This window comes from Hakea prostrata, chromosome 3 (genome assembly GCF_041222555.1).
Source record: "Hakea prostrata isolate BN-2017 chromosome 3, UWA_Hpros_2, whole genome shotgun sequence".
Classification (NCBI taxonomy): Eukaryota; Viridiplantae; Streptophyta; class Magnoliopsida; order Proteales; family Proteaceae; genus Hakea; species Hakea prostrata.
The window spans coordinates 5,379,704-5,405,269 of record NC_142602.1 but is presented as its reverse complement, the minus strand read 5'-3'; the positions used below and the strand labels follow the sequence as shown (position 1 = coordinate 5,405,269).

The 25,566-nt window shown below is 40.1% G+C and overlaps 4 protein-coding genes across 6 annotated transcripts; 2 read left to right on the top strand and 2 right to left on the bottom strand.

Moving 5' to 3' along the window:
* The first annotated feature begins 1,973 nt into the window (after nucleotides 1-1,973).
* Nucleotides 1,974-18,150, top strand: LOC149020288 (beta-1,3-galactosyltransferase GALT1-like). 3 transcript variants are annotated; one of them, XM_089148398.1, is made up of 9 exons: nucleotides 1,974-2,159; nucleotides 3,227-3,363; nucleotides 4,393-5,651; nucleotides 14,077-14,300; nucleotides 14,422-14,703; nucleotides 14,945-15,073; nucleotides 15,164-15,343; nucleotides 17,070-17,177; nucleotides 17,418-18,150. In XM_089148398.1, exons 3-9 carry the CDS (start codon nucleotides 4,892-4,894, stop codon nucleotides 17,628-17,630), a joined length of 1,896 nt encoding a protein of 631 aa, XP_089004524.1. In that variant the 5' UTR covers nucleotides 1,974-2,159; nucleotides 3,227-3,363; nucleotides 4,393-4,891; the 3' UTR covers nucleotides 17,631-18,150. The 3 variants fall into 3 exon arrangements, with proteins under 3 accessions (XP_089004524.1, XP_089004522.1, XP_089004523.1); XM_089148396.1 differs by having other exon boundaries at nucleotides 14,945-15,343; XM_089148397.1 differs by lacking the exon at nucleotides 3,227-3,363 and having other exon boundaries at nucleotides 14,945-15,343.
* Nucleotides 18,151-18,409: 259 nt separating this feature from the next.
* On the bottom strand, nucleotides 18,410-19,253 carry LOC149020287 (protein DMP9-like). Its single transcript, XM_089148401.1, has one exon. It carries the CDS (start codon nucleotides 19,251-19,253, stop codon nucleotides 18,600-18,602), a length of 654 nt encoding a protein of 217 aa, XP_089004527.1. The 3' UTR covers nucleotides 18,410-18,599.
* A 65-nt stretch (nucleotides 19,254-19,318) lies between these two features.
* Nucleotides 19,319-21,058, bottom strand: LOC149020286 (Pyridine nucleotide-disulfide oxidoreductase family protein). Its single transcript, XM_089148399.1, has one exon. It carries the CDS (start codon nucleotides 20,965-20,967, stop codon nucleotides 19,510-19,512), a length of 1,458 nt encoding a protein of 485 aa, XP_089004525.1. The 5' UTR covers nucleotides 20,968-21,058; the 3' UTR covers nucleotides 19,319-19,509.
* A 1,710-nt stretch (nucleotides 21,059-22,768) lies between these two features.
* On the top strand, nucleotides 22,769-24,843 carry LOC149020285 (GDSL-like Lipase/Acylhydrolase superfamily protein). Its single transcript, XM_089146898.1, has 5 exons — nucleotides 22,769-23,287; nucleotides 23,374-23,504; nucleotides 23,592-23,831; nucleotides 23,938-24,187; nucleotides 24,290-24,843. Exons 1-5 carry the CDS (start codon nucleotides 23,041-23,043, stop codon nucleotides 24,622-24,624), a joined length of 1,203 nt encoding a protein of 400 aa, XP_089003024.1. The 5' UTR covers nucleotides 22,769-23,040; the 3' UTR covers nucleotides 24,625-24,843.
* Nucleotides 24,844-25,566: the final 723 nt, after the last annotated feature.

Here is a 25,566-nt window from a genome sequence, read left to right as displayed (position 1 = left end):
CACTGACAAGAACTATTAAGAATAATCTCATGTTTTTTCGATCATGTAAAACATTAATTCACTTCATTAATACCTTTATATTGAATTTTCCTACTTGATAATAAAAAATTTGAGTTGAAGAATTCAACAACTCCATTCTTTTATGTTTTGTTTATTTGTGGTCTTCCCTTGTGATGTTAATTTATGGACAGTTTCAGTTGTTAAATATGTTTGGTGGAATTTACAGGAAATTTATTGCCATGTTTGGGTGGCAGTCAATTGTCCCATGCGTTTGACTTTCTCTGCTTGGATGGTAAGAAAAATAAACTTATTTCACCAACTTGTATTTGGATTTTGGCCTCGTCGTTAACGAAAGTCAAGCCTGCAATTTCAATTTAAGAAGCTTCTGTTGCGTACGCTCTTACGTAATCTTTAAGTTGATTAAGAGGGATTTACTGTAAGAGCTTTCGATTTCATCGAAAGTCCACTCTTACAGACTCGATCAATTCATACTTGGCCAATGAACGATTTATTTGTTTTTCTTTTATTGAGAGAATAAGAAGCAATGAAGTTATTGTTTGAAAGTGCAGGAATAGCGCCTGAGCTCAGAATTACATAACTCTGAAACCCAAGGATTAGAACATGGTTAGTCAATCTTTCCTATAGACTTTTGACTGCCTTCTGAACTAAAGAATCTGCTACAGAACTACGTTCTCTATAAACAAAAGAAAAACGGCATGATTCACAAAACGTGAAGAGATAACAAGTATCTTTTAATGCACTTTTGCTCATAAAGAAGTGAATTTTGAGCTGACAGCATATTGATTAAGGCCAAAAAATTACATTAATTCTACTTGTAGCAGATCCACGCCTACATGCAGCAGCCACAACCAGCAGGAGTAGCCTTTCTCTGATAGCCAAAGCCTCACCTTCTAATGGAGTTGAAACAGCATGAAGTAGAGAGACAGCACTATTGTCTTTGATGATACACCCAAAACCCACCAATGGAATCACAACAACATCGCCCTTTCCAGTCTCTTTCATTGTTTTGTATTAGAATAGTTTTATTTTTTCATTTATAAATCTCGTCTAAGAAGATTTATACTCTTGACCTTTAAGATCTTATTGTTAAACGAGCTAAACCCTGGAGGACTCTAAACTTTGATTGCATTTGTGCAAATCAAGAAGACACTATTTGAAAATTGATCACATTTATCTATTAGGGTTACTTCACTAATCATGGGCAAAGCGCCATGGTCCCCCTCAATTTTTTTCAAAATTCTTTCTGTCCATTAGATTTTTTAAAATTTTTTTCGTAGATTCCCATCTCCCTCTTGTTTTATGTGGCTGGTAAAGATCATCTGTTTTGACTTTCTTCTCTTATTATTAATTAATATATGATTTTTTTCATTATAAATTGAGAACGAGGCAAGTTGCACACACCTTGCCTCATTCTTAATAAATTTATCATTTATTTTGGTGTCGGTTCATCCGGGTGTCGATTACATCCCAGGGGAGTTCGCATCTTTTCTTTGACAAATATAATACCACTCTATTAATCTTACTGTATTTTACCATTTTATTAACCTGCATGGGTAATTATTAAAATTTTGTAATCATTATATTTGCCCTTTGGATGTGAAATCCCGATTTTGCCCCTATGAATAACTTTTTAACTACGGGCCGTCACGAGTAACGTCTTTGAAATGGTGAATCAAAACTAGTTTGACCTTTTTCTTTCGTTGACCTATGTGGCCTGCCGAATGCTAGAATACTTTAAATACTAAAGCCAACAATATTTTAATTCTATTTAAAGAAAAAAATATTGCAGAAATAAATTTTAAAATTTTTTTGAGTAAAAATAATAATTAATTAATGGTTAAATTAATCAGATACTTACTGAATGGCAGTCTTCGTAAATAATAGGATCACGGAAGCACGGTTTTATTGACTTTCTCTTTCCCGTGCGAAAAACTGAGAAAGAGAAAGAAAAAAGAAAAAGAGAAGTACTACCAGAAAAGACACCAAACAGATTTTTCTCCCGTCCCACCGCCTTGCGTAGAGTCGAAGTTGATTCAAAAAACAAAAGAGTTAGAAAAAGAACCAGACTACTCATTTCTCCCCAACTGTTTCAAACTCATTCTCTTCTCTCTCTCTCGTTATGCTCAAGAGATAACAAGGTACATTTCAAAACTATTTCCTGCATTTTTGATCCTTTAATGTCTTCTCTTTCCTTGTTCTCTAGTTCAAATTCATTACATCTTTGTGTTCTGCTTGCTGTTGTTTGTTTTCTCTGAGTTTCTTCTTTCTTTATGTGTTGCTTTAGACATTTTTAAGGTTTTCTTTCTTTACTCTGTTTTCATTGTGTGCGTGTGTGCGTACGATCAGTTAGTGGACATTATGTATGGATGGTTTCTTACTTGATTTTGAGGGTGTGGCTTTTCATTGCTCTTAATGAGACGGAGTTAAGTACTTGGTAGTTAGAAAAAAGAATTTCGATGCTTTTTTGGATTCTGTAACTTAGTGCTCCATGTTCTGTTGCCTGGTTTATTTTATTGATTGAGGATACAAAGTTACTTTGCCGCTCTTTTTTCCTCCCTGATTGTTTGTTTCTGCAACGGGAGATTCTTATTGTTTCTGTAAGACTGCGAAATTTTGGGACTTGGATCAAGTGAAGCTTAGCTATCTTGTTCAAGAGTCAGATGAGGTGGAGTTTATGCGTTGAGATCTTAACTTTTTAGTTTTGTAAATTAAATCTCTTCTGGTTTAGGGTTAGTGAGAGCTTCCCTCTTTTTTGGTTTTGCTTTGTTAAATTCCTGTTGCATTTTTAATTAGCAAAGAAGTAGAATCTCAAAGGAAGGTTATTAAGTATTGATTATGGATATTAACATTAATTACAGCATTATTCATCAATTAAAAAATCAATAATGTTTCCAAATTCCCAAATTACCCCTACATAATGACACTCTAATATGTAACAGCCCTCCAGTAATCAACATAACACTATGGAAGATAGAGCATATATAATTAACACTGCCTAACCCCGATCCATAGTTCATGTACTTGATTAAATATAAGTCCACATGATTAGAACCATGAAAAGCAATTAATCATTCAAAACATATAAAAATATAATGTCATAAACTGAAAATACTCTTTGCAAACCAATTTCAAAACAGCGTTTGATCCGGATTCTGATTCGACCATGCACAAAAAGTTATATATTTGATGTTTCCCGTTATTGCAGGGGAGACCATGTTGGATGACTCTTTTACTCACAAAATGCTTGCACATTCCCAGAACACTGGCTTCAGCTCTCTTGAACCTAGGTCATTAGTGAGATAAAGAGTGCGATCACATAATGTGATGACAAGATCCTATCAGGTACAATATTAATGCATGCTAGATTTGACATAAATAGATCATAATACACACATGTACTCATATTTGTACCATGACATCATCTTGGCTAGGCACAAATACTCAATGCAACAACTGTATGATATGGCTGTCGGCCCAAACCCTAGTTTTGACTAATATTTCAAGTGTAAAACGATGAAACGGTGCTAAAAAAAATTCATGGAGGTGGAAACTAATCTGTAGAATCTAGATTGCTAAACCAAAAAATAAAACAAAAGGGGAAGGGGGGAAAGAAAAAAAAAAGAAAGAAAAATGGAGAGGAAAACTGGGTTACTCATCAATAAGGTTCTTTCATTGCATTGTGTCTGCCTTCCTTCCTAATAAAACAAGAAGAATAGGTACTGATTTTGGTTGTGGTCTGACTTGAATTTGAGCTCCAATTTCTAAATTAGTAAGTTGTGCCTCTAACTTGTGACCTGGGTGCAAGCAAGCAACAGGGAAGCCAAATTCACAGTGGACTTCTGCATGTTGGTAATGTATACAACAGGCCAGTCAACTTTTCCATTAACATGGAACCACTAAATTGTATAGGGGGAGAATAAGGGTTAAGGGATTGAGTTTAGCTCTGTGTACTACACCCTCAGTCATTGCTTATAAATAAAGTTTCTGTTATTGCTATTTGGGCAAGAAAACCCTTTACATTTGATGTTTTGGAATTCGCATATAATTTTCTGAATTTAAAATTTGTGTTTCCTGTTCATTGATTGAGAATTTCTTCTTACCTGGATACTTTCTCTTGCTTTGAAACTTCTCTTTAGTTTCTCTGTCTCGATCAATTACAATGAATTTGGTTATTTCCTAGCATTTAGAAGCTGCATGCTAAATTCTAGTAGCTGAGTTTTGGATGTCCTTTCTTCTTAACAATACTTATGAATATTTTCATGCTACAAAAAGCTATTTTTTTACATCAATGCTTCATGGTTGGTGAAGCGTTTTATATGGAGATTCTTCTGTCATATCCTTTGCATGTGACATTTTTATCTTTATTTGCAGGAAGTTCTTATTACAGGTTTTACTGTGCAATTCTTATATTTTTTTGGTGCTGGCTGATCAAAATAGCTCCTCAGGTTCCAAAAAGAAGTCCTCTCTTTTTATGCTTCATGGTGATATGCTTTGGTAAATCTGTTATTTCAAGACCAGATCATGAATGCTAAATCTTAGGCCTACTGGAAGTGTTTCAATTATTTGTTGTCCACCTGCAAGGTGGTTTGAGTGGTCAAACAAAGACTGATGCATTGGAGACCACAATAGTTTGGAACATCAGGAGGTTGGACACTCAGTTTGCAAATTGTCTGCTGATGTGCAACTGGAGCTTAGTTTTCTGACCTTTTGTTTTCTTCTCAAGTTCCTGCTGCTTTGGAAAATTGGATATTCTGGAGGCTGGAAGATTTGAATTTGAGGAAATACCATATGATTCATTTTAATATTAGATTAGCTTGTTGGAAATTTTGATTCTGGCACCGTGTACAGAGGTGTAAGTGGAAGAGAAAAAATGAAGAAGTGGTCTGGAGGTGTTTTAATTGCCTCCTTATTTGGGTTGCTCCTTCTTAGGTATTGCGTGATGAAAAATCCCCTTGGAGAAAGTTTACTTTCCAATCCTTTCTCCTCCAATAAATCTCATCCGCTTGAATGGATGCATGGGGTTGCTCCTGCAGTTCAAAATCCAGAGAATGCCTCTCAAGTAGTTTCTGCTGCTAGGTTGGCTACCAATCTCTTTCGCTGGAGAAACTTCTCAAGTGAAGAACAAAGATGTTTGCAGACATGGAACCATTTGGATCACTTGATCAATTACACAGAAGGTTTACCTAATGCACTGGATGCTGTCAAAGAAGCTGTAATAGCATGGGATAGCCTCATGGCTTCTTCTGAAGAGGAAGTACTTGGTTCTAAGAATGGAAGTTTACATCCAAAGACAAAAGAGAAACAGTGCCCTTATTTTCTGAATATAATGAATGCCACAGAAGCTGGTGATAGTGGTTATCAGTTAGAGATACCTTGTGGCCTGATTCAGGGTTCCTCTATCACTATTATTGGGACTCCCAATGGCCTTCTTGGAAATTTCCGGATTGACTTAACTGGGGCACCACTTCCAGGGGAGCCAGAGCCTCCCATGGTATTGCATTACAATGTTCGCCTTCAAGGCGATAAGATAACTGAAGATCCTGTGATAGTTCAGAACACATGGACTGTAGCTCATGACTGGGGTGATGAAGAGCGTTGTCCTTCTCCTGTTCCTAAGACTAGTAAGAAAGGTATATGCTCCTCTACATGCACTTTGTTTTTGTTTTAGCAATACATTGTTATGTTCTACTATTTCTGATTTGCTTAACCACATATTTTTTTTTCTTTCTTGATCTTCATCTTCATTCTAGTCCACCAATAAAGTAGGGGATTCTTTCCCTTTCAGCCTTATAAATTTATCTGGTTTTCAGTTTAGCGGACCCAAAACTAGCTGACAGCCTCCATTTGGGTTGCGTAGTACTAGTCTCTCAAACCTTGGTGTGTGTACTAAAATTTCTCCCTTTTTTATTGGGATAGTGCGTTAGTGTTTTTTTCTTTCTTTCCTTCTTCTTCTTCTTCTTCTTCTTTTTCTTTCCCCCCCCCCCCCCCCTCATTCTTGTTAATTTCTTATAACTTTTTCAACATAATGTTAATAACTATTTTCTCCAGTGATTAATCAGGTTCAGTTGCTGAGAAATCCGTGAATTCTTGTTAGTTAAAACTTAAAAGAAGATACTTGTTGAGAAAGTCGATTGTGGTAGAATGGCTTAGTGATCAATGTGATCTCAAGCCCTCTATTTATAATTAAGTGAAAAGTACATTAATACCCATACTTGGGTAACAAGAGATTTACATGATGTTAGTAACTGACAAGTGTGATGTTAGTAACTGACTTCTTGACAAATAGTGTATGATCAACATTGCTTTGCTTGTACCCAATATAAGTCATTGCTTTCAGGAGGCGTCCAAAAGAGCATTTAGGAGACTGTTTTAACCCATAAATTGACCTCTTCAACCGACAAACTTTCCCTGTAGTATTGTCATCAGAGAAAATCATGTGGGATTTCCATATAGACTTCTTCTTCTAACTCCCCATGTAAGAAGGCATTCTTTACGTCTAGTTGGTGCAGATTCTAGTTTTTGTTCACAGCTACAGACAATAGGACTCTGACAGTGTTCAGTTTCGCAACAGGGGTAAAAGTCTCCTGATAATTAATCCCTTAGGTCTACGTAAACCCCTTTGCAACTAGTCTTGCCTTAAACTTGTTGACTGATCCATCCATGTTTTGTTTAATCACAAACACTTATTTGTAGCCCACTGGTTTTTTTCCTGGAGGAAGTGTAACAAACTCCCAAGTATCATTTTTCTTCATTGCCTGCATTTCCTCTACCATAGTTGTCTTCCATCTCTTATTAGCATAGGCTTCCCGCCAACTTTTAGAAACATATATAGATGATAGAGAGGATATAAAGGCACGGTAAAAGTCGAACAAAGAGTCGTAAGAGACATATTTTGCTATGGGATGCTAAGTACAAGATCTGACTCCTTTTCTCACAGTGAATAGGAAGATCGAAGAAGATACCTTAAGGGAAACAATAGAATCTGATTCTGGAGCAGGAGACCGAAGTGGTAACGTGTCACATCCCCCCAGCTGGTACCCTAACTGGCATACCCGGGAGTGTGATCCACAGCCTCAAAGATCAAGTACGAGAAAATCATCCTCCCACATATACAATAACATAATCATAAACAGGAAATAATCAAGGTTTTAATATTATATACAAAAGATTCAAATCAGGAAATGAATAATCAATATAATCAGAGTGCGGAATTGATACCGATGTAATCACATAAAAAAGAAGTAGAGTGAGGCGGAAACTCACTCCACAAATACAGCGGAACGTAGTACGTAAGTCTAAAAAGAATTACAACTGTTTCTAAAGAAAAGCAAGAATAGAATGTTCAAAGTAAACTAGGCATTTTCTAATCTATAGATGACATCTTCAAAATAGTTGACTTCATCAATCCAACATAGATGTTCCATCTCTACATTAGGTCTAATCGTAGTACGCAATGTGATCGCTCGAGGGATCATCAGGGTAATCTTCATTGTTGCCAGCACCTTGCGTGTAGTACGCTTCATCGGTTTGCGCTTCATCTTACTGTCCTTCATAGTAGTCAGGTACTGTAGAATAATCTAACAAAAAGATTGTACAAAAAGGAGTGAGTTCGATTGAACTCAGTAAGGCAAGTTAACTCATAACAATATAAATAACATATATCAGAACATAACAAGATGCAATGCAGTATGAAACAGATAATGTATGCATGCATCTAAACTCTATGTATGCTGGTCTCTATTGGCAGACATGCTTTAAGTCATAGCACCATACTTCTTTGGGAAGGTCTCAGTCACTCGGCTCCGGTTGGTAGTGGGTAGGAACACCTTCCGGACAATCCATGGTTGGGGGTTAAGTCACCGCTCTCTCACATCACCATTGGTCTAAGTACTGGCGCATGTCAGGGTAAAGCCTAGCCTAATGCAAGTCATCTACTCAGTCACATCAACTCAGTTCCAGATACGTCCATTCCTCGTCCCTGACGATCCTTTCCGGTATCCTTCGCACTAGAGTCCTAATAGTCCCTAACTACGGACTCATCAGCCTTATTGGTTATCCACATATGGTAAACGGGAAGCTCTCATGTCCTCTCACGGGTTGGTTACCGGTCTTGAACGCCCATGAGCCCAAGTCTATCCATATGCAACCCTCCAATAAATGGCCCCCACAATGTGATTCCCGTCCTCTCACGGATTGGTTACTGGTCTTGGGCGCCCGTGAATCCCCATTGCTGCCACGGGTCGTTCGGTCTCAATTCCCTTCCGAATCGGGTCTGATATGATGGGACATCCTAGCCAAACACTGCTAGATAGTCCTAGGTATGACACTCAATGATTCGGGAAAGTGTCAATGGGCAACCCCGGAAACATCCCATACTATTTCCGGTAATGTCCAAGGACAAAAGTGTCAAAAGGACACCTCTCAATCTCAAACCATTCTTAATCAAACACATTCTCAGATCAGTCATGACATACACAATCAACAACTCATCATATAAAAGAGAATATAAAAGTATGATCTAATCATTAAACAATATAGTAATAAGCAATTCATATAAGCTTGAATAATGAAAAGGAAAGCATAAGTGAAGTGCTACTATACTTACAGTAGTACATCAGAAGTATAAAATACAAGAACAATAAATAAACTCAAAGTTTCTTAAAGTAGAAACCAGAGAGTATACGATTTATGTTATTATAAAAAAACTGTCCTTACCTTGATTATCACCGAAGATAATCCAAAGATCAAAGAGAGAGACTCCAAACTTAGCAAATAAACCCTTAACAATCATAGATATAACATTAGGAAAGATGCCTAAAAGATCAGAGAGCAAATGAATCAAACTGAGCGAAAGACGAAGCTACTGCCTTCATTGGTCGAGTGCTTGGTCTACTGACCCAGTCGACCAACCGAGTCAAGACGGAATTGCAGAAACTAGATTGGTCATAACTTCTTCGTTTGAAGTCGGATTGATCCGAAATTCGAAGGGGAACTTCCTAGAATGTATTAGAAGTATATAGGAACGTAAAATCATCAAGTCAAGGTCAAGAGATGGGTTCTTGATTTGAACCAAGAAGTTAGGGTTTCAACCTTATGTCTCTCATGAACAGGTTAGGGTTACAAGATGAAAAGGAAATAATTGCTATCAAGAAAATCATTGAAAGAGAGTTTAGATTAACATAAATATAACTCATGTGGTTACCCTCACATGGAGGTTACCCAAGGGTTCTAAAAAGATCAAACAAGGGTCAGGGTTTCAAGAAAAGTTCCGGGTTAGGGTTAAGATCACTATGATGATCATAGATCTTAAGGAATAGAATGAGATCATGGAATAGATGGTTGCAAGAATGCAACATCTTCTTCCTGATCTCAATCAAGAACAAGATCGAAGAAAGAATAATTTAGAATTCAGAAGAGATACTAACCTTGAATTGACATATCAGAGATGAGAGGCTTCAGATCTGCAGAGGAATCTTCGAAATCACCGGAAAGAGTTTTGGAAAGGTCTTCCCACGTTCACAAAGTGTTTAGGAGGCATCCGTAACTAAGAAACTCGAAGTAGGTTTAAATAAAGAGTGAAAAACCCTAAAATTGGATTTTTTTTGGATTTAACACACAGTTGGTCGACTAGCCCAGTCAACCAATCAGGTCAGCAAGGCCAAAATAGGGAAATGGAGGCCCAACTCAAGTCCAAACCTCATTGGCTTTTGCACACACAACAAGTGACATACCTAGTGTGTAGAAATGCCTTCGAACCAAGTCAGATAATATTCCAAGTCCTTCAACTAATTTCATCTTCAGACAGGTGCAACTTTCTTTCCAGATCTGCACAAACCTCCAAGTATGGAACACCATCATCAACATCCATGGGTTCAGAGTCAAACACCATGTCTTCTACTGAGATGGCCCATAGTTGGCTTCTTCCTTTACTCCGGGTCTTCGGACCTAAAAACAACTGGGTTTCCGGGTCAAGGTCAGGGTTAGGTTAGGGCTGGGTTTCACATAACGTGTCACCTTTCTCCACCTGCTTTGGCTGGTTGTAATTCTTCCTCTTATAAGTCTGCACCTCCTTATTCTGGTCAATCTTGTTTTGACAGACCTCAACAATGTGCCTCACAGGAGTGGTCTCCCCCTGTCTAGGTTCTTCACATGGTTCAGAAAACGAAGGGGGAGGATTAGAGTCCTCAGGTACACTGACCGAAGTCTCCCCCTAAAACTCTTCTTGAACTCTTAAGTTGTTTTGGTGTGTGATAGGAAGATCTAGAGTTGGAAAGAACACCTCTCCTCTAAGACTCTCCCCTTGGAGAGGTGTATAGTAAGGGCAAGACTCGTTAAAATTTACATCCAACCATACTGCAGTAGTGTAGGCTGAGTAGGAACATGATTCAAGCAGCTGAACCTATGCCCTGGGGATAAGGTTTAGTTCTGTTGAATTGAATCTTTTGCTAATAGGTATCTACAACAAACACTCAAATATTAGAATTTCCACAGATGTCAGCATTTGGCTGTGGATGTGTCAAATGCAGCGGATATACAAGTCTACCCTTATTCCATAATCGTCTCTATCTGGATATTCAAACTTGCTTTTCTTAATTGAATTTCTTTTTTTATGTTAAGCCATTGTGCACTAGAGTTAAGTGAGAAAATCATTTATTTTTTGTTTATTTTGTAAGAGAAACTATTTTGTTTTAATCTGCTTTCTTCATTTTATCTTTTGTGAAATGAGGGAAAAAAAATTTATGTGATTGATGCTTTTGCCTGGGCTCTGAGAGTTGGGGGTTGAAAATTTTTGCTGATAAGTTTGAATTTTAAACTGATATAAGAAGCATCCTAGCTTTACTTCCATTTGTAGTTGATACTTATAGCCAGAGATTTTTGAACTTGCATCTACAGTAGGCAGATAGAAAGATTCATATCTTTATCCTTTTTTCCCTTTCTTTTTTGTGAGTGCTGTATTTGAGGTGTGTTAAAAGTTAAAACCATCCTGCTTTTGGTTGTGCTTTACAACATTTTCTTCTTGTACTGGAGTTCTGTCTCACAATACAGTAACATGTCATACTACATATTTCTCATTATGCATATTCATGCATGAAACTATTGTCTATGTCCCATGATTCATCTGACATTAAAAGATGTGGGGAGTCTTTTTCTGTGTTGTTTTTTTTTTTTTTTTTTGGATGAATAAATAAGTTCATTAAAGACAACAACGCACGTACAATATCGTAGACAAAGAGAAGGCTAAAAACAGTATCAAACAACAAGGAATGGCCAAAGAAAAGGGCCAAACAAGGCCAAAACAACTATTTTGCGGATTTCTTCTTTTTCTTCTTTTTCTTAGAGGACTTGAGGTCCACCAAGAAATCATCACCAAACGGATTATGATCTTTAGCGGGGCGATTGCTCCTTCGACACTCAGCCCGGTCAAGAACAAGCAACGGAGGAGAGATGGAAGGGTCCGAATCGAAATCGGTAGGGATCGAGCTACAGGCCTGGGAAGTAAAAGTGCAAGCAAATTTCGGGGAGTGGGCTTGAAAATTCCGAGAAGGGCAATGTCATTGCACAACTAGGAAGAGGCTGATTAGGCCCTTGGGCCACTGGATCCAGAGAGGAGAGGGAGAACATCTTCTGGATAGAAGAAGGAAAGACGGGCTTGGGCCCTATGCCAGGGCCCAACAATGAAGGTTTAGGGGCTAAAATGGTCAAATTTAAGTCTTGGGATAAGGGGTAGGAATTAGGGCTAACGAGAGGAGTATCATCCAGAAGGTCGTTTATCGAATTGGTAAGGAGCAGAGGTTGGGAAGGGTGAACAGGTAACTCAAAACCAGCGTTTTCATGAAAAGGGAAAGGAGCAGAAAGAGGATCAGGCAATGACTGCGACGACCCGACGGGAATGGGAGATGGGCTATCGGTTTCTGTGGAAGCAGTAGAGGTGGCAATGGCATTGATGACCGTGAGGTGGCAGGGATTCGATGGCTAGGAGAGCTGGAACTTGGAGCGACGCCTCCGGTAGGTGCAGGTTACCAGCGCCGAGGAAGAAGGAGCTAAAAGAGGGTTTCCGGCGGTGCTATTGGGAGCCAACGAAATGGGAGAATGGGTTAGGGTAGTAGAGGGCAAGTTGGACGAAATATGGGTAGGAACAAGGAAGTCAATAATTGGGTTTTCAATAGCAGAGACAGTTCCAGATTCAAGGGCGATAGCAGGCGGTAGTTGAGGGGTGGAAGCACCAGCTGCAACGTTAATCGAACATTGTTGCAAAGAATCGATGATAAGGCAAGTGGATTAAGAAGCACTTGCAGGAGCTGGCTTCATTTCTTCGATCGATGGCGGCACCCGAGCGAGAGACGAGCCCAGATGGATGGCGGCCACACGGTCTTCAAGGGTCGTCTTAGGGCCAGAGGATGCAGGAAAGATCAAACCACTAGGGCAGATCGAGGCATCGTGTCCAAAAGAAGCACAGACGGAGCAACTGATGGGGATCCAATCATAGACAATGATTTGGTCGTAATGGAGACCGAAATCATCCTCAATGGAGATGCAAGGGGGAAGGGGCTTTTCAGCAGAGACCTCCACACAAATTCGTGCATAAGAGAGCCTCTGCAGATTGATAGTCTTTGGGTCAGCGCGAAGAGGGCGACCGAGAGCTGAATCAATACGGCTGAGGCATTAAGGACTCCAGAATTCAAGAGGGAGACCGGGGAGATTGATCCACAAGGGAAGTGAGTGAAACAGATTCCGGCGAAAAGGCAATGAGGGCTCCCAAGACCTGGTGAAAATAGGGGTCTTACCAACAAACCAAGGAGAGCCTTCAAGGGCTTTGGCTTTGTAAAAAGAAGAGGGGAGCTTAAACAGAAAGGTGTCTGAGTCTATGCAAAAAATTTCAAGAGAGGAAGGAGCAGCCCATTGCTTGGAGAGGGATGCTTTGATGACATTTAAGGGGGGACAAGGACCAAGAAATTGGCCGATCCAAGGGAGGGAGCCAGGACTGGTTTCAGAAGAGGGGCAGCGAACGAGTGGGAGGGGGGCCGAAATCAGAGGAGGGATAAAAGATAGAGAGCAATCTGTAGTGGTGGGATTCAGAGAGGTATTGGAGAAGAGGGAGCTGCAGGGGAGCGGTTGAGAAGGAGAGGGCGAAGAAGGAGAGGGGTTAGAGGGAGGACCAGAAGCAGAAAGGGGGGCAGAGCTACCGGAGCCATCAACCTCAGGAAGAGAAGCCATTATCAGGTTAGAAGAACCAAGGCTTGCAAGTGGTACTCAAGGAACTCGAGAATGTCGACGGCAATGGATTCAGGTCCGGCGACATAGCAGTTGGAAGAAGCTCGGGAGATTTCTGGGTATACACAATGTACCCCGAAATGAAGTATGTTCTGTTATTCTGTGTTGTTTGTTGATCTCCTTTCTTATAGCATTTTTTTGTTACTCGCATTGTTTTTTTGGTCTTTTACTAACAAAGATCCTGGAGTCTGGACTTCACACATGAGAGGAGCGAAGTGTACTCATAATTAGAATGGTGATTTATCTATCAAAGAGAGAGAAAAGGAAGGGGGGGGGGGAAGCAAAGTGCACTTGCATAGTGATCTGGTGCTGTCAATTTTTGACGTCCCTAAATTGGTGATTTGATTTCAATGTGTACTCTCTAGGGCTGGTAGGATTTGCCTATTGCTTAAGTTTAGTGAAGTGTGATGCAGATCTATGGCTTGCAGCTTCCTGGCATGCAACCCTTGTGGACTTTTAGGCTCCAAATTTGTCTACTCTCATGTCAAGTATTAACACAGTTAGAGTCTGCCGCATGGCAGAATATAGGCTGAAAATTAATGTTTCTGAAGCAATCTGGTCCTGCTGAAAATAGAATGACAGAGTTAAATACGTGGGACATGTTATTGAAGTTTAGTTCACGTTTGATGTATTACTAGTTCAGAGTATCTTGGAATTTAGCTTATTGTCTGTGATCTGTATTGTAATTGTTTTGCTTTCTGCCTTCCTGTTACAATTTGTCATATAATTGCTTTGCTTCATGCCCTCCTGTTATAATATATCTAACTGATATTTCACTCTTAGTGGATGATTTGGACCTGTGCAATTCTCTAGTGGGTAAAGATGATAAACGGAGGTTCACATTTATCAGACATTCCAATGGTTCAAAAGCTCAAGAGGAATCTAAACCAAAAACTTATTTTCCTTTCCAGCAAGGGCATCCATTTGTTGCCACAATTAGGGTGGGAGCAGAAGGCATCCAGATGACAGTTGATGGAAAGCACATAACGTCCTTTGCTTATCGCGAAGTAATGTTCTTTCTTTCTCGGTTTACTTCTGAAATCTTGGGTATGGCTGCTGATTTATTTGGACTTAACTGTTTTCTTGGTTCCCCTCTCTTTTCTTCCCCCTTTCCGATTTTTCTCTCAGAGTCTGGAACCATGGCTTGTCAGTCAAATAAGGATTTCTGGAGACCTGAAGTTAATTTCTGTGCTAGCTAGTGGTTTACCAACTTCAGAAGATTTGGATCATGTCATTGATTTAGATGCACTCAAATCAGCTCCTCTTCCTCATAAAAAGAAATTGGATCTCTTTATTGGTGTCTTCTCTACTGCTAACAATTTCAAGCGTAGGATGGCTGTTCGTAGAACGTGGATGCAGTATACTGCAGTAGGGTCAGGAGCTGTTGCAGTACGCTTTTTTGTTGGTCTGGTGAGCATCATTTAAACAGTGTTTCTATTTAATGTCTGTGATGATGGGAATTGTGCTGCAATACTGTCGTTGTAAAAATTACTAGGCTTTGTGCAGTTTTGTACTTTTATGCTGTGCGCTTCTGGTAGTGTTGAATCCTGCTCCATTCAAATTTCCCTTTGATTTGTAAAGAGCAGTTGCTCTAACTTAAGATGACGTTGCATAAGTTGAATCAAGTTTTAAAATCTGCAACATGGTGCAGCACAAAAACCTTATGGTGAATGAGGAACTCTGGAACGAAGCAAGGACATATGGGGATATTCAGCTAATGCCTTTTGTTGACTACTACAGCCTCATTACATTGAAAACCGTAGCCATATGTATCTTTGGTGTAGGTTTTTCTCTCTTCCTTTGTCCAATCTTTTTGGAATTCACTTTATTCATCTTCTCCCAACAATTGCTCTGCTATTTTCTTCAACAGACACAGGTTGTTTCAGCAAAATATGTTATGAAAACAGATGATGATGCATTTGTTCGTGTGGATGAGGTGCTCACTTCTTTAAATAGAATTAATATTACCCGTGGGTTACTTTATGGTCTTATTAACTCAGACTCCCAGCCTCATCGGGATCCCGATAGCAAGTGGTACATTAGCCTGGAGGTAATTTCTCCACCAAGTCTCGTAAATTGTAGGGGGTTGGATTAGTGAAAATTACTTATGTTGTTGGATTTGCATGAATCAACTACATAACAACCATGCTCAAACTGGAATGAATATTAGTAGGCTTTTTGAATCTCTAATCTCTGCCAAGTTGACAAGTCATATTGCTAATTGAGAAATCTTTTTATTTTTGGTAGAATTGCTATTTGAGGGTCACTAGTATATGCTGTACAAATTATGACCTAGTGGTCATGGGTTCAAGTTGGAAAACTGCCTTTTTGACAAGCTGGAACAGGGTTGTGACCTAATGACCGTCCCTAGACCCCATATGGTAGGTCACTCATGCCCCAAAGCGGTAGGACACTCGTGCCTAGGTTTGTCCCTTTTGTAGCCAACAAATGACGATATTTTCTACCATGACTCAACTGAAGCCAATTTTGGAGAGACTGCAGTAATAAATATATTGAGTAGATTTTAGTTGGGGTGTCAATGGGCTGGGTTGGGTCGGCTCAGTCTAAGCCCAACCCTACCCAAATCTTATCCACCCCTGCTAGGGTTTGAGAACCTCAAACCCAAGCCCTACCCTGTCAGGGTTCTTTTAAGCCTGACGTTCCCTGATTTTTCCTGACAAGGTCGGATTAGCCCAATTTAACCCTGATCTGGCCTTGATTTTGAATCCTAAAAACAAAAAGAAAAAATGCATGGGCTAGTGGCCACCAAGGAGATTTGAACTTCTGACCTCTTCGTTATGAAGTGTTTAGTGTTGCCAACTGAGCTAATCCATTGATGTAGGTAGTAAATACTTGGTTAAATAATTATTCAAATTCAATTTATATATCATTCTAATTTGACTTAATTAACAAAGGGTCGGGTATGGCCGGACTAGGTTGGTTCCGAGGGCTAAACCTGGACCCTACCTGACCCTATCAGAGCATTTCGTAACCCAAACCTGTCCTTTGGGTTAAAAAAGTCGGTCCGGGCTTGGATCAGGCTCGAGGCGGGTTTGGGCTGGTTATTGGCATCCCTAATTTTTAGTCTCGGTATGTAGCGTGTACAAGCTCTCTTTGTGTGTGTGTCTTTCTTCAATATAAAGGGCAGAAATCTTCAATATAAAGGGCAGAAATGTCTTTTTAATCTGAAGAGGAGAGAGAGATTCATGGTTAAGTTATTTTTCTCCAAAAATATTTACTGAAAAGTAGTAAGTGGCATCCTTTGTAGACCTTATCATTAGTTAAATTATAAATGAAGCCTGAGTAGTAGCACGTATACAAGATTTTCCCCCTTTTTCCCAGCAGTCAAACCTTTCTTTGAATGTTCAAATGTCATTTTATGTATTATTAATAGTCATACTCAGTGTGTGAAGCTGCCACCGCTCTGGGGTCTAGGGAGGGTCAAAATTTATGCACTTTTACTCCTGCTTCCTCAGGTAGGTTGTTTCTTTGACCATTTAGTCACAATAGAGCAACTTTACTAATGCACCAAGGTCCACCCTTTTAACTATGTGAAATAAATAAAATGGAACCTCTTGGCTTTGGGAGCCCACACCCCTTCCCAAAAAAAAATCTAATAAGTAAATAAATAACAAGCAAAAGCTGTTGATTTATTTCTAGTATTTCATAGAAAATTTTTCATTAGGTTGCATTAGGACTGAAAAAGCTCATGCTTGTACTGCATTGCTTTATCCTCTGGTTTTCATTGCTCTCCCTTTTAATCTTGGTTGATGAAGGAATGGTCAGAAGAAACTTATCCTCCCTGGGCTCATGGTCCTGGTTATGTCGTGTCACATGACATAGCAAAGGCAATTAACAAGAAGCATAAAAAAGGGCGGTTGAAGGTATGGCAAATTTACTTAATTCTTTTTTTATTTATTCACCTAAAGTGTTAGCTTCAAGATGGGATTGTTCCACAATCCTTCTTGTATCTTGAAGATATCAGATTGGTCTGTGCATGAAGAATTTTCCTTCCTTGTTGGATACACAATGCATTATATGTAAATTACCCTACCTTAACTAGCCAAAAAGACACATACCATTACTTTGCTCCTGAGTCTGAAAACGTCACATTTTATGAGCAGATGTTCAAGCTGGAGGATGTGGCAATGGGCATCTGGATTGCAGAGATGAAGAAGGAGGGGTTGGATGTTAGATATGAGAAAGAGGAGAGGATTTATAATACCGGGTGCAATCATGGTTATGTCGTTGCTCACTACCAAGGCCCAAGGGAGATGCTCTGTTTGTGGCAAAAGCTGGAAGAGGGGAAGGGGGCTCGATGCTGTGGTGATCGATGAGGGCCTTGGGAGAGGCTGGAAAAGGGAAGCGCCCAAAATGCTGGGTGATCAACTAGGGAGAACTGGAGCTTTAGGATGAGATTCTGCTCAGGCTACAGCTTCGAGGATGAGGCTAGAGCTCTGTATTGGGTTGATCAGCTGCTGGTGCTTCCTACACTAGACCGAATGAACTGATTTCGGACATATAAGAGATGAATGCGCAACTGATTCTTTACATTGTTAGGAAGGTAGATAACAGATTTTATGAGTTGTACAGATGGATCTCATAACTGGGGACTTTTATGTCCCTACTTATTTTGTTGTGCATTAGTAACTGAGAGGGTCTACCCAAAAAAAAAAAAAAAAAAAACTGAGAGGGGTTGAAGTGCAGGGTTAGGGTCGAAGTATACAGTTAACCTTATTAATTCTTTGGGGCAGGTATGGTGGTGGGGTTGGTTTGCACAATATTGTGGCCTCTGTACCATTGTTATCTGGGTTAGGGAGGGTAGGCTTTGGAACCATGGTAGTGTGGCATTTTTCATTGAGGACACCCACCTGTATAGTCTTCTGTTCATTATTTAATAATAAAAGGTTATATGCATTCTTTTCAGTTACTCACTGTACGAATCCACCATCTCTGAATCAATCTGGGGCAAGACTGGGTGAGAAAGATTTATATTCCGTCGTTATTAATTGTGCAAGCTTTATGGAGGTCTGCTGGTTGTGTGGTCACGAGGAGAGGATTTGTGGGATTAAATACAATAAACCAGAAATGATGAATGGCAGGAGAATCCACAGAAAAAGAACCTGACCGTAAATCAACAAGACAGTGGCCAGCATTTTATTATCAATTTGTATATACTAATCTATTCTATAGAAACAAAGATTCTATCAAAGCCATCTCCTAGAAGCTATTATCCTAGATTATTTTAGTTATGAACACCCCGGAACACCATCCTCTGGCAACAGTGAATCCAATTGCAGGGAGCCTCATGCAGCCACGCACCCCACGCCATAGCGAGAGTTGGGGAAGACAAGAAAGAGGCCACTGCATATGACACCCACCATTAATGGGAAACTCTCCATTACCTCATCCATCTCCTTCACATGACCTGGAAACAAACAATCAGTCACCCGGTGATCAGAGAATGCTATGGCTACAAACACCATCACTGACATTATGGCATGCACGAAATCCGTGAACCCAACTTTGTATCTGTCATCCTTCGGCACCTCTATCTTAAGATCCGACTTAAACACTGCTAGCCCTTTTGGAGTTACAAATCCATAATAAACCTTCCCGTCAGGCCCTCTGAAACTATCAGTGAAATGGAAGAAGAAACAAGTGAGAGCACAGAGTCCCAGCATGACATTGATCATCGTTGTACTCACATGAGAGCAGAGCCCATCACCAGAAACTGATGGCAACAGCATCTCGAATGTCAATAACGTTCCTGTAGGAAGGAAATTCACCAGCATTGACGTCTTTGATATTGTCTTTTGCACTCCCTTCGCCATTGCACGTCGCTTACGACCCTTCACCGGTGGCGCCGGTGTCTCTGGCGACACTGGATATGATTCCGCATCATCGTTCGGTGCAGTATCATAGATATTTACTCCGATAGCTTCATTAAATTCTTCCATTTCCCGGCCAATTTTTTGACAAAGAAGGTTAATAGAACAGTGAAGAGACAGGATTTGGATTGACGGGCTAGAATTTATACGTTAAATTTGAATTCTATAAACCTCAACGATAATAAACTGCCATCTTAACTACTTTCGAATTCAGGCACTGTTTGACTTGGGGTTGCATCGGTTCACAAATCACAATACAGTTGCAATTACATATATACTAAACGAAAAGAAGCAAACAACAAACCCAGCTTATTGGGCAATTCACTCACAAACTAATCTTGTCCATCTCTCTTCTCAAGGCATTGGCTCTGACTAAACTCCCAATGGTATTAATGGCGAGTTTGATATCGTCAAGTGGGTTTCCAGGCACGACCCTCTTGTACAGGTAACTATCGAAGGTCATCTTCTGCACATACTCATCAGCACACATCTCCACAAAGGCCTCCCTTGCCGGATTAGACCTGTAGAACACCTTCTGCAACACATCCAAAACCTTATAAGTTGGCCAATACGTTTTGTCCCACTTCTCCAGGTACTTCTTCAGATCCGATTCCTCCACCATTCTCTTCCCATTCTCCGTTCCTTCCACTATCGCTTCTGCAGCCATTCTTCCACTCTTCGCCGCAAAGTAAATCCCTTCGCCGGAGCATTTGGTTACGTAACCGGCGGCGTCACCCACTAGAGCCACCCTTCCTGCAAGTCTCCGGGGCCTGGGATGTTCGGGTATCGGGTGAGCCTCGACCCGGATTATCTTCCCTCCATGGATCTTCTCCTGTGCTCTGTTCCGGGTTGCCAGCTGGAACTTCTTGATGTCACCCTTGTGGGTTACCGTGCCTGTCCCCACGGCCACGTGGTCGCATTTTGGAAAAACCCAACCGTAGAAATCAGGTGACACGTCATCTCCGACGTACATCTCGGCGAGATTTTCATAATACACCATTTTGTCATCCGGTATTTTGATTCTCTCCTGAAACGCGATGGCGTAATCGTATTCTCCTGCATCAATTGCCTTTGCAACGCGCGAGTTGGCCCCGTCTGCACCGATCACGGCGTCGACCTCTAACTTCCGCTTCTCTCCTACGCCGCCTGTTTTTCCATCGTAAGCATTGTAGTGGAGAACGTAAGGTGAGTTGGAATCGCTTGGTAAGTCCATCTTGAGGAAGAGACCGTTGATGACGGTGGCGCCGGCCTTGGCGGAGCGTTCACGCAAGTAAGCGTCCAACACCTCCCGGCGTACCATTCCGATGTACTCATGAGGCTTTAGGGTTCTGCCGACGTCGACTGCTACATTGGACGGAGAGATCATCTTCATCTTTGTGACTCGACGGTCGATGATGTCGAGTGGTAGATCGAACTCTCCCACCATACAGAGAGGGATGGCACCACCGCATGGCTTACAGTTGTCCATCTTCCGTTCAATCAGGTATGTCTCGATGCCACCTTTCGCTAAGGTTTCGGCTGCTGCACCACCAGCCGGACCACCTCCAATGACTGCGACCCGGAGGTTTCGGCCAGAGATTTTGGGGCTTGATTTTGCCGCCGAAATTCGTAATCCCCTGCGATTTGTCCGGGTTGATAGAGATTTGGTTTGGGAGAACAAATGGTTATATGAGGTGGATTTGCGGAGACCCACGAAGTGTTTGAGATTTTGACGTCGAGATTGAATGGTTTTGGGTTCACATCTAGAGGAACCGAACCCGGAATTCAGGGCAATAGACGCCATTTTTTTTATTCCTGATTTCTCCGGCGAAGAGAGCTCTTACCCTGCTATTCTTGTTGCCAATGCAGACTTGAGTGAAGATTTTTTCTGAAGCAGAGTGGGCGGATATGATATCTGATTTTTCGAGCTTGTAGCCGTTCGATATTGTGAAATCGACGGTTGCTGTTTGTCATGGATAATGTGATAAGATTTCTTCCCTTTTTGGGTGGCTGCTATTGTAACACGTAATCCCTTTTTTTGCATGGGGACGCTTTTGCTTTTGCGGAAAAATGACGTGATGACCTATTTTAGGATTTTCTTTACAAAAATAGCCCTCAATGTTCTGATTAATTAAAATACTTAAAATTTGAATTTGAATTTACGAAACTGGTCAAAATAGTGTTATTTTTTTTCTTAAGATATTTTCGATCCATTAGGTCATACCAACATGGGGATTAGGGGTGTCATTTGCAGCCAGAACGGTTAAAATCGAATTGCACCGGCCCATTATAGTCTGAACTGGTCTGAACCGAATCGTAATGAGTTGTATTTGAGCTGAGGGTGGCAGAGCCCGCACTAACCCGAACCCAAACCGCAACCCATTATAACCCGTTGAATAGTTTAACATTAAATATTATTTGAATTATCATATTACCACTAGATGGTTGGTATAGACTATCAGAAAAATTGAGCATGAATTCAAAGATCAAATGGTCATTCAACTACTTATAAGAGACAATTAGAAGGATTAAGTATGAATATTCAATTGAATGTACAAAGTTTGTTTAAATTAAGTAAATATTTATCAAGTATGAGAATGTTGATCAAGTATAATTATATTTATTGATACGTATTTCTTTTGCATATCAACTATATACCAGCTCAAAAATAGACGGATTTCATAGAAGGGGGAAAAAAATCAACATTCTCACAAAAAAGAACCCAATTTTAAGACAATCAATCATAGCACAAGTTAGAATTAATAGGGTTTTCAGATTGAAGATTTGTTTCGGGACTATCCGGTGGAACTTAAGGAATGAGCTTGCAGTTTCTATGTTATTACTTATTATTTGAGTTCTTGATTTCTATAAAGTGGGTGGGATTTCTACAATATGGAATGACTTTTTATTTTTTAATGAAAATTGATAAATAGCAAGTTTGTTTTCCATAGAATTTTGGCTCTTGTTGTAGGATGCTCAACTATTTTTTTTAATTTTTTTTCTTGCATACCATAAATTATTAGCCCTAACCGTTAGTCAACTTGATTATATAGACTCCGTTAGCCCAAACCTCAGTTAGCCCGAATCTAAACCGCACCAAACCGAACCGACACGAAATCATTATTTAGCTATGAGTCGTGTTTGGGCCCAGTATTTTTGAGCTCGAAACTGTTAAGCCCAGCCCAAAACCACACCTTGACATCCTTAATGGGGATAAAACGATAGTAAGTTTTTCCCTTGGGCAAAATAGTAATTTTCAGCATTCGCGGCGGTCACCGGATATTTTTGTGGATAAAAATGTACAAAGGGATAGGAGATCACTGTTGATTAGTTTTCAATTTGTCCGCTTAAGTAAGACAATAGCGTCTACCAAAAAAAAGAGTGTAAGACAATAGCGAATGATTCTATGCCACGTGTTTTTATCTATCTATTTCGTTATCTTATAGATTATCTGGACCCGACAAGATCAGTTGATCACATCACAGCCCCTGATGATTGTGACTGAGTGATCGAACGGTTATTAATCATACCATAAATGGGTCCCACAGCTAGTCTAACATTTAGGTCACCCTGCGATGACAATTTGACAAATCAGATCTCATACTTCACCATTAGAGTAGAAATCCAGAGTTTGTTGCAGGTAGGTATAGAATTGGCAACGGTTGGTCGTTTAGTTCATCCAACCCCTTTACATTCTCCTCCTGCAGTGTAATTTCAAAACAGAATAGGCCAACGGTCTCTGTTGTCTAGTTCTATTAATTGTTCTAAACAAACCCATGCAAATACGAGCTTCACTGCAGGCTACCTCATCATTAAATCCCACCACCAGTAAGAGCTGTTGATCCTAAGAAATCAACCACAATTGCAATCCCAAGAAATGGGTCCAGCAGAAATGAGAGTGATTCGGTTAATAACAGCCTTTCTCTTCCTAGGAATTGGAACTGAGTTGGGCTCCTGCAAAGTTGTACAGTTCATCTTCGGGGACTCCCTTTCTGATGTGGGCAACAACAGATACCTCTCTAGGAGTCTAGCAACTGCCAATCTTCCCTGGTATGGAATTGATTTTGGTAATGGACTACCAAATGGGAGGTTTACTAATGGCCGTACTGTGGCTGACATAATTGGTAATGAAACAGACTCAGGTGCAATAATCTTCTTCTGCGTGCTTCTTGATGACTAACTAATTAAGCTTCTTGTGTTTGTTCATTAGGTGATAAAACAGGTCTCCCTAGGCCTCCCGCGTTCTTGGATCCGGCCTTGGATGAAGACATGATACTGTCAAATGGAGTTAATTATGCTTCTGGAGGTGCTGGGATCCTGAATGAAACTGGCAGCCTCTTTGTAAGTTGCAGTACTACTTAAATTGGAGACTCTCTGACTTCGCAATTTCTGTTAGGTGTTGAAATTGAATTCGTTTGTCACTTGCAGATACAAAGGCTTCCATTCTTCAAGCAAATTGAGCTGTTTCAAGGAACACAAGATATGATAAGGAACAAAATTGGTGCAACAAAGGCCAAGAAATTCTTTGAAGAATCTCGCTATGTGGTTGCTATAGGAAGCAATGATTTCATTAACAACTACTTGATGCCAACTTATAGTGATTCATGGACATACACTGATGATGGTTTCATCCAGTACTTGATGACAACACTAGAACAACAACTTAAGGTAAGGATTTGGTAATCAATTGAGAGTACTCTTCCATGTTTAACATTCTATGTTTGTTGTTGATTAACACCAAGGTATGGTGTTGTGATTTGGCTTTGATGAACAGCTATTGCATAGCTTGGGTGCTCGACAATTGATAGTATTTGGGCTTGCACCAATGGGTTGTATCCCTCTACAACGTGTTCTAAGCTTGACCGGGCAGTGTCAGCAGAAAACCAATAATCTGGCAATCAAATTCAATGATGCTGCAGAGAAGCTTATAGGAGGCTTGTCAGGTAGCCTGCCAAACGCAACCTTCAAATTTGGGAATGCTTATGATGTTGTTGCAGAAGTAATTAACAACCCTCATAAATTTGGTGAGTGTGTATATGCAATTCTTCCTCCTTTTCTTCTTGTTCATCTTAAGAAAATTTGTTTGTCTTGATGATGATAATGGTTACCAACTTGTTTGTTTCTAGGTTTCAATAATTCAGACTCTCCATGTTGCTCATTTGGAAGGATCAGACCTGCTCTAACATGCATCCCTGCTTCTACATTGTGTTCTGATCGAAGCAAATATGTGTTTTGGGATGAGTATCACCCTTCAGATAGAGCTAATGAGATGATGGCTAATGAGATCATATCTAAACTTGGCTTCTTGAGTCCTTCAGAAGCACCTGCTGCTCATGCTCCTGCTCATGCTTCTGCTCCTACTTCTGCTCCTGCTGCTGCTCATGCTCCTACCCATGCTCCTACTCATGCTCCTGCTCGTGCTGGCGCTCATGCTCATGCTCCTGCTCCTGCTGGCCGTTAATGAATACATATCATTCTGTGGCACCATTATGAGCTGCAAATTTCTCGTACTCTTTACGAGGGTGTTCTTGTTTGGATTTTCAAATGATTTAGATTTGTATTTTATTGTTATTCAGGTGTGCAATTTCAAAATTTTCTAATGTAACTGATGAAAAAAATTTCTAGTTCAACTGAATGGGATAAATACCGGTGGATTCAACTAGTTCAATTCCGTGCTCTAGTTTCCAGCTTATCAGGCCATTTTGATTAGACAAACCAGAGTGTTTTTAATAGTTTGGTTTGTTAGGTAACTAGCCTAAGCAAAGAAGCAATTGACTGGTAAGTTTCAGGAGAAATGCTGTTCACTTCCTCTACTCACCTTTGAGCTTTTCATCCATCCTCAAATCTTCATCATAAGCTGTAAAGTTCCGTCATGGATTAGCGTGTTTGGAGGAAAGATGTTCGCTTTACTACTTTCCTTTTCAGAATTGTTTAGTTTGTGAGTTCCCAAGTGTCTAATTTTTTAACTAATTGCAGAATGCTTTTGCCTTCAATCAACCATAGGAATGTAGAAGAGATTATAAGGTATGAATTTTCACATAACTTCAAATTCAATTCCAACAATCGGCTTGTGCAACTGTTATCCAGATGCCCTGCCCAGTACCCACTGCATGCAAGATGAAGACTGTAGAAGTTGAAGTGAAAGACGGCAGCAAAAAAGATTCAGCTGTTCATGTGGACAAGGATTTGAGTGAGAACGAGTTCTCACTCTGTCTTCAAAGCTCTGAAGAACAAGTTACGGGACTTGATTCTGAGAATGAAACAGAGGAATCAGATGTTGACATAGATGAATCTTTCTAAAAAAAGAAAGAAAAAAAAATTTATATTAATTCGTGACCCCCTGTTTTCTAAAAACCAACCCTATATAAATGGTTCAACAGCGAGCCAAGAGACAAATTGCTTT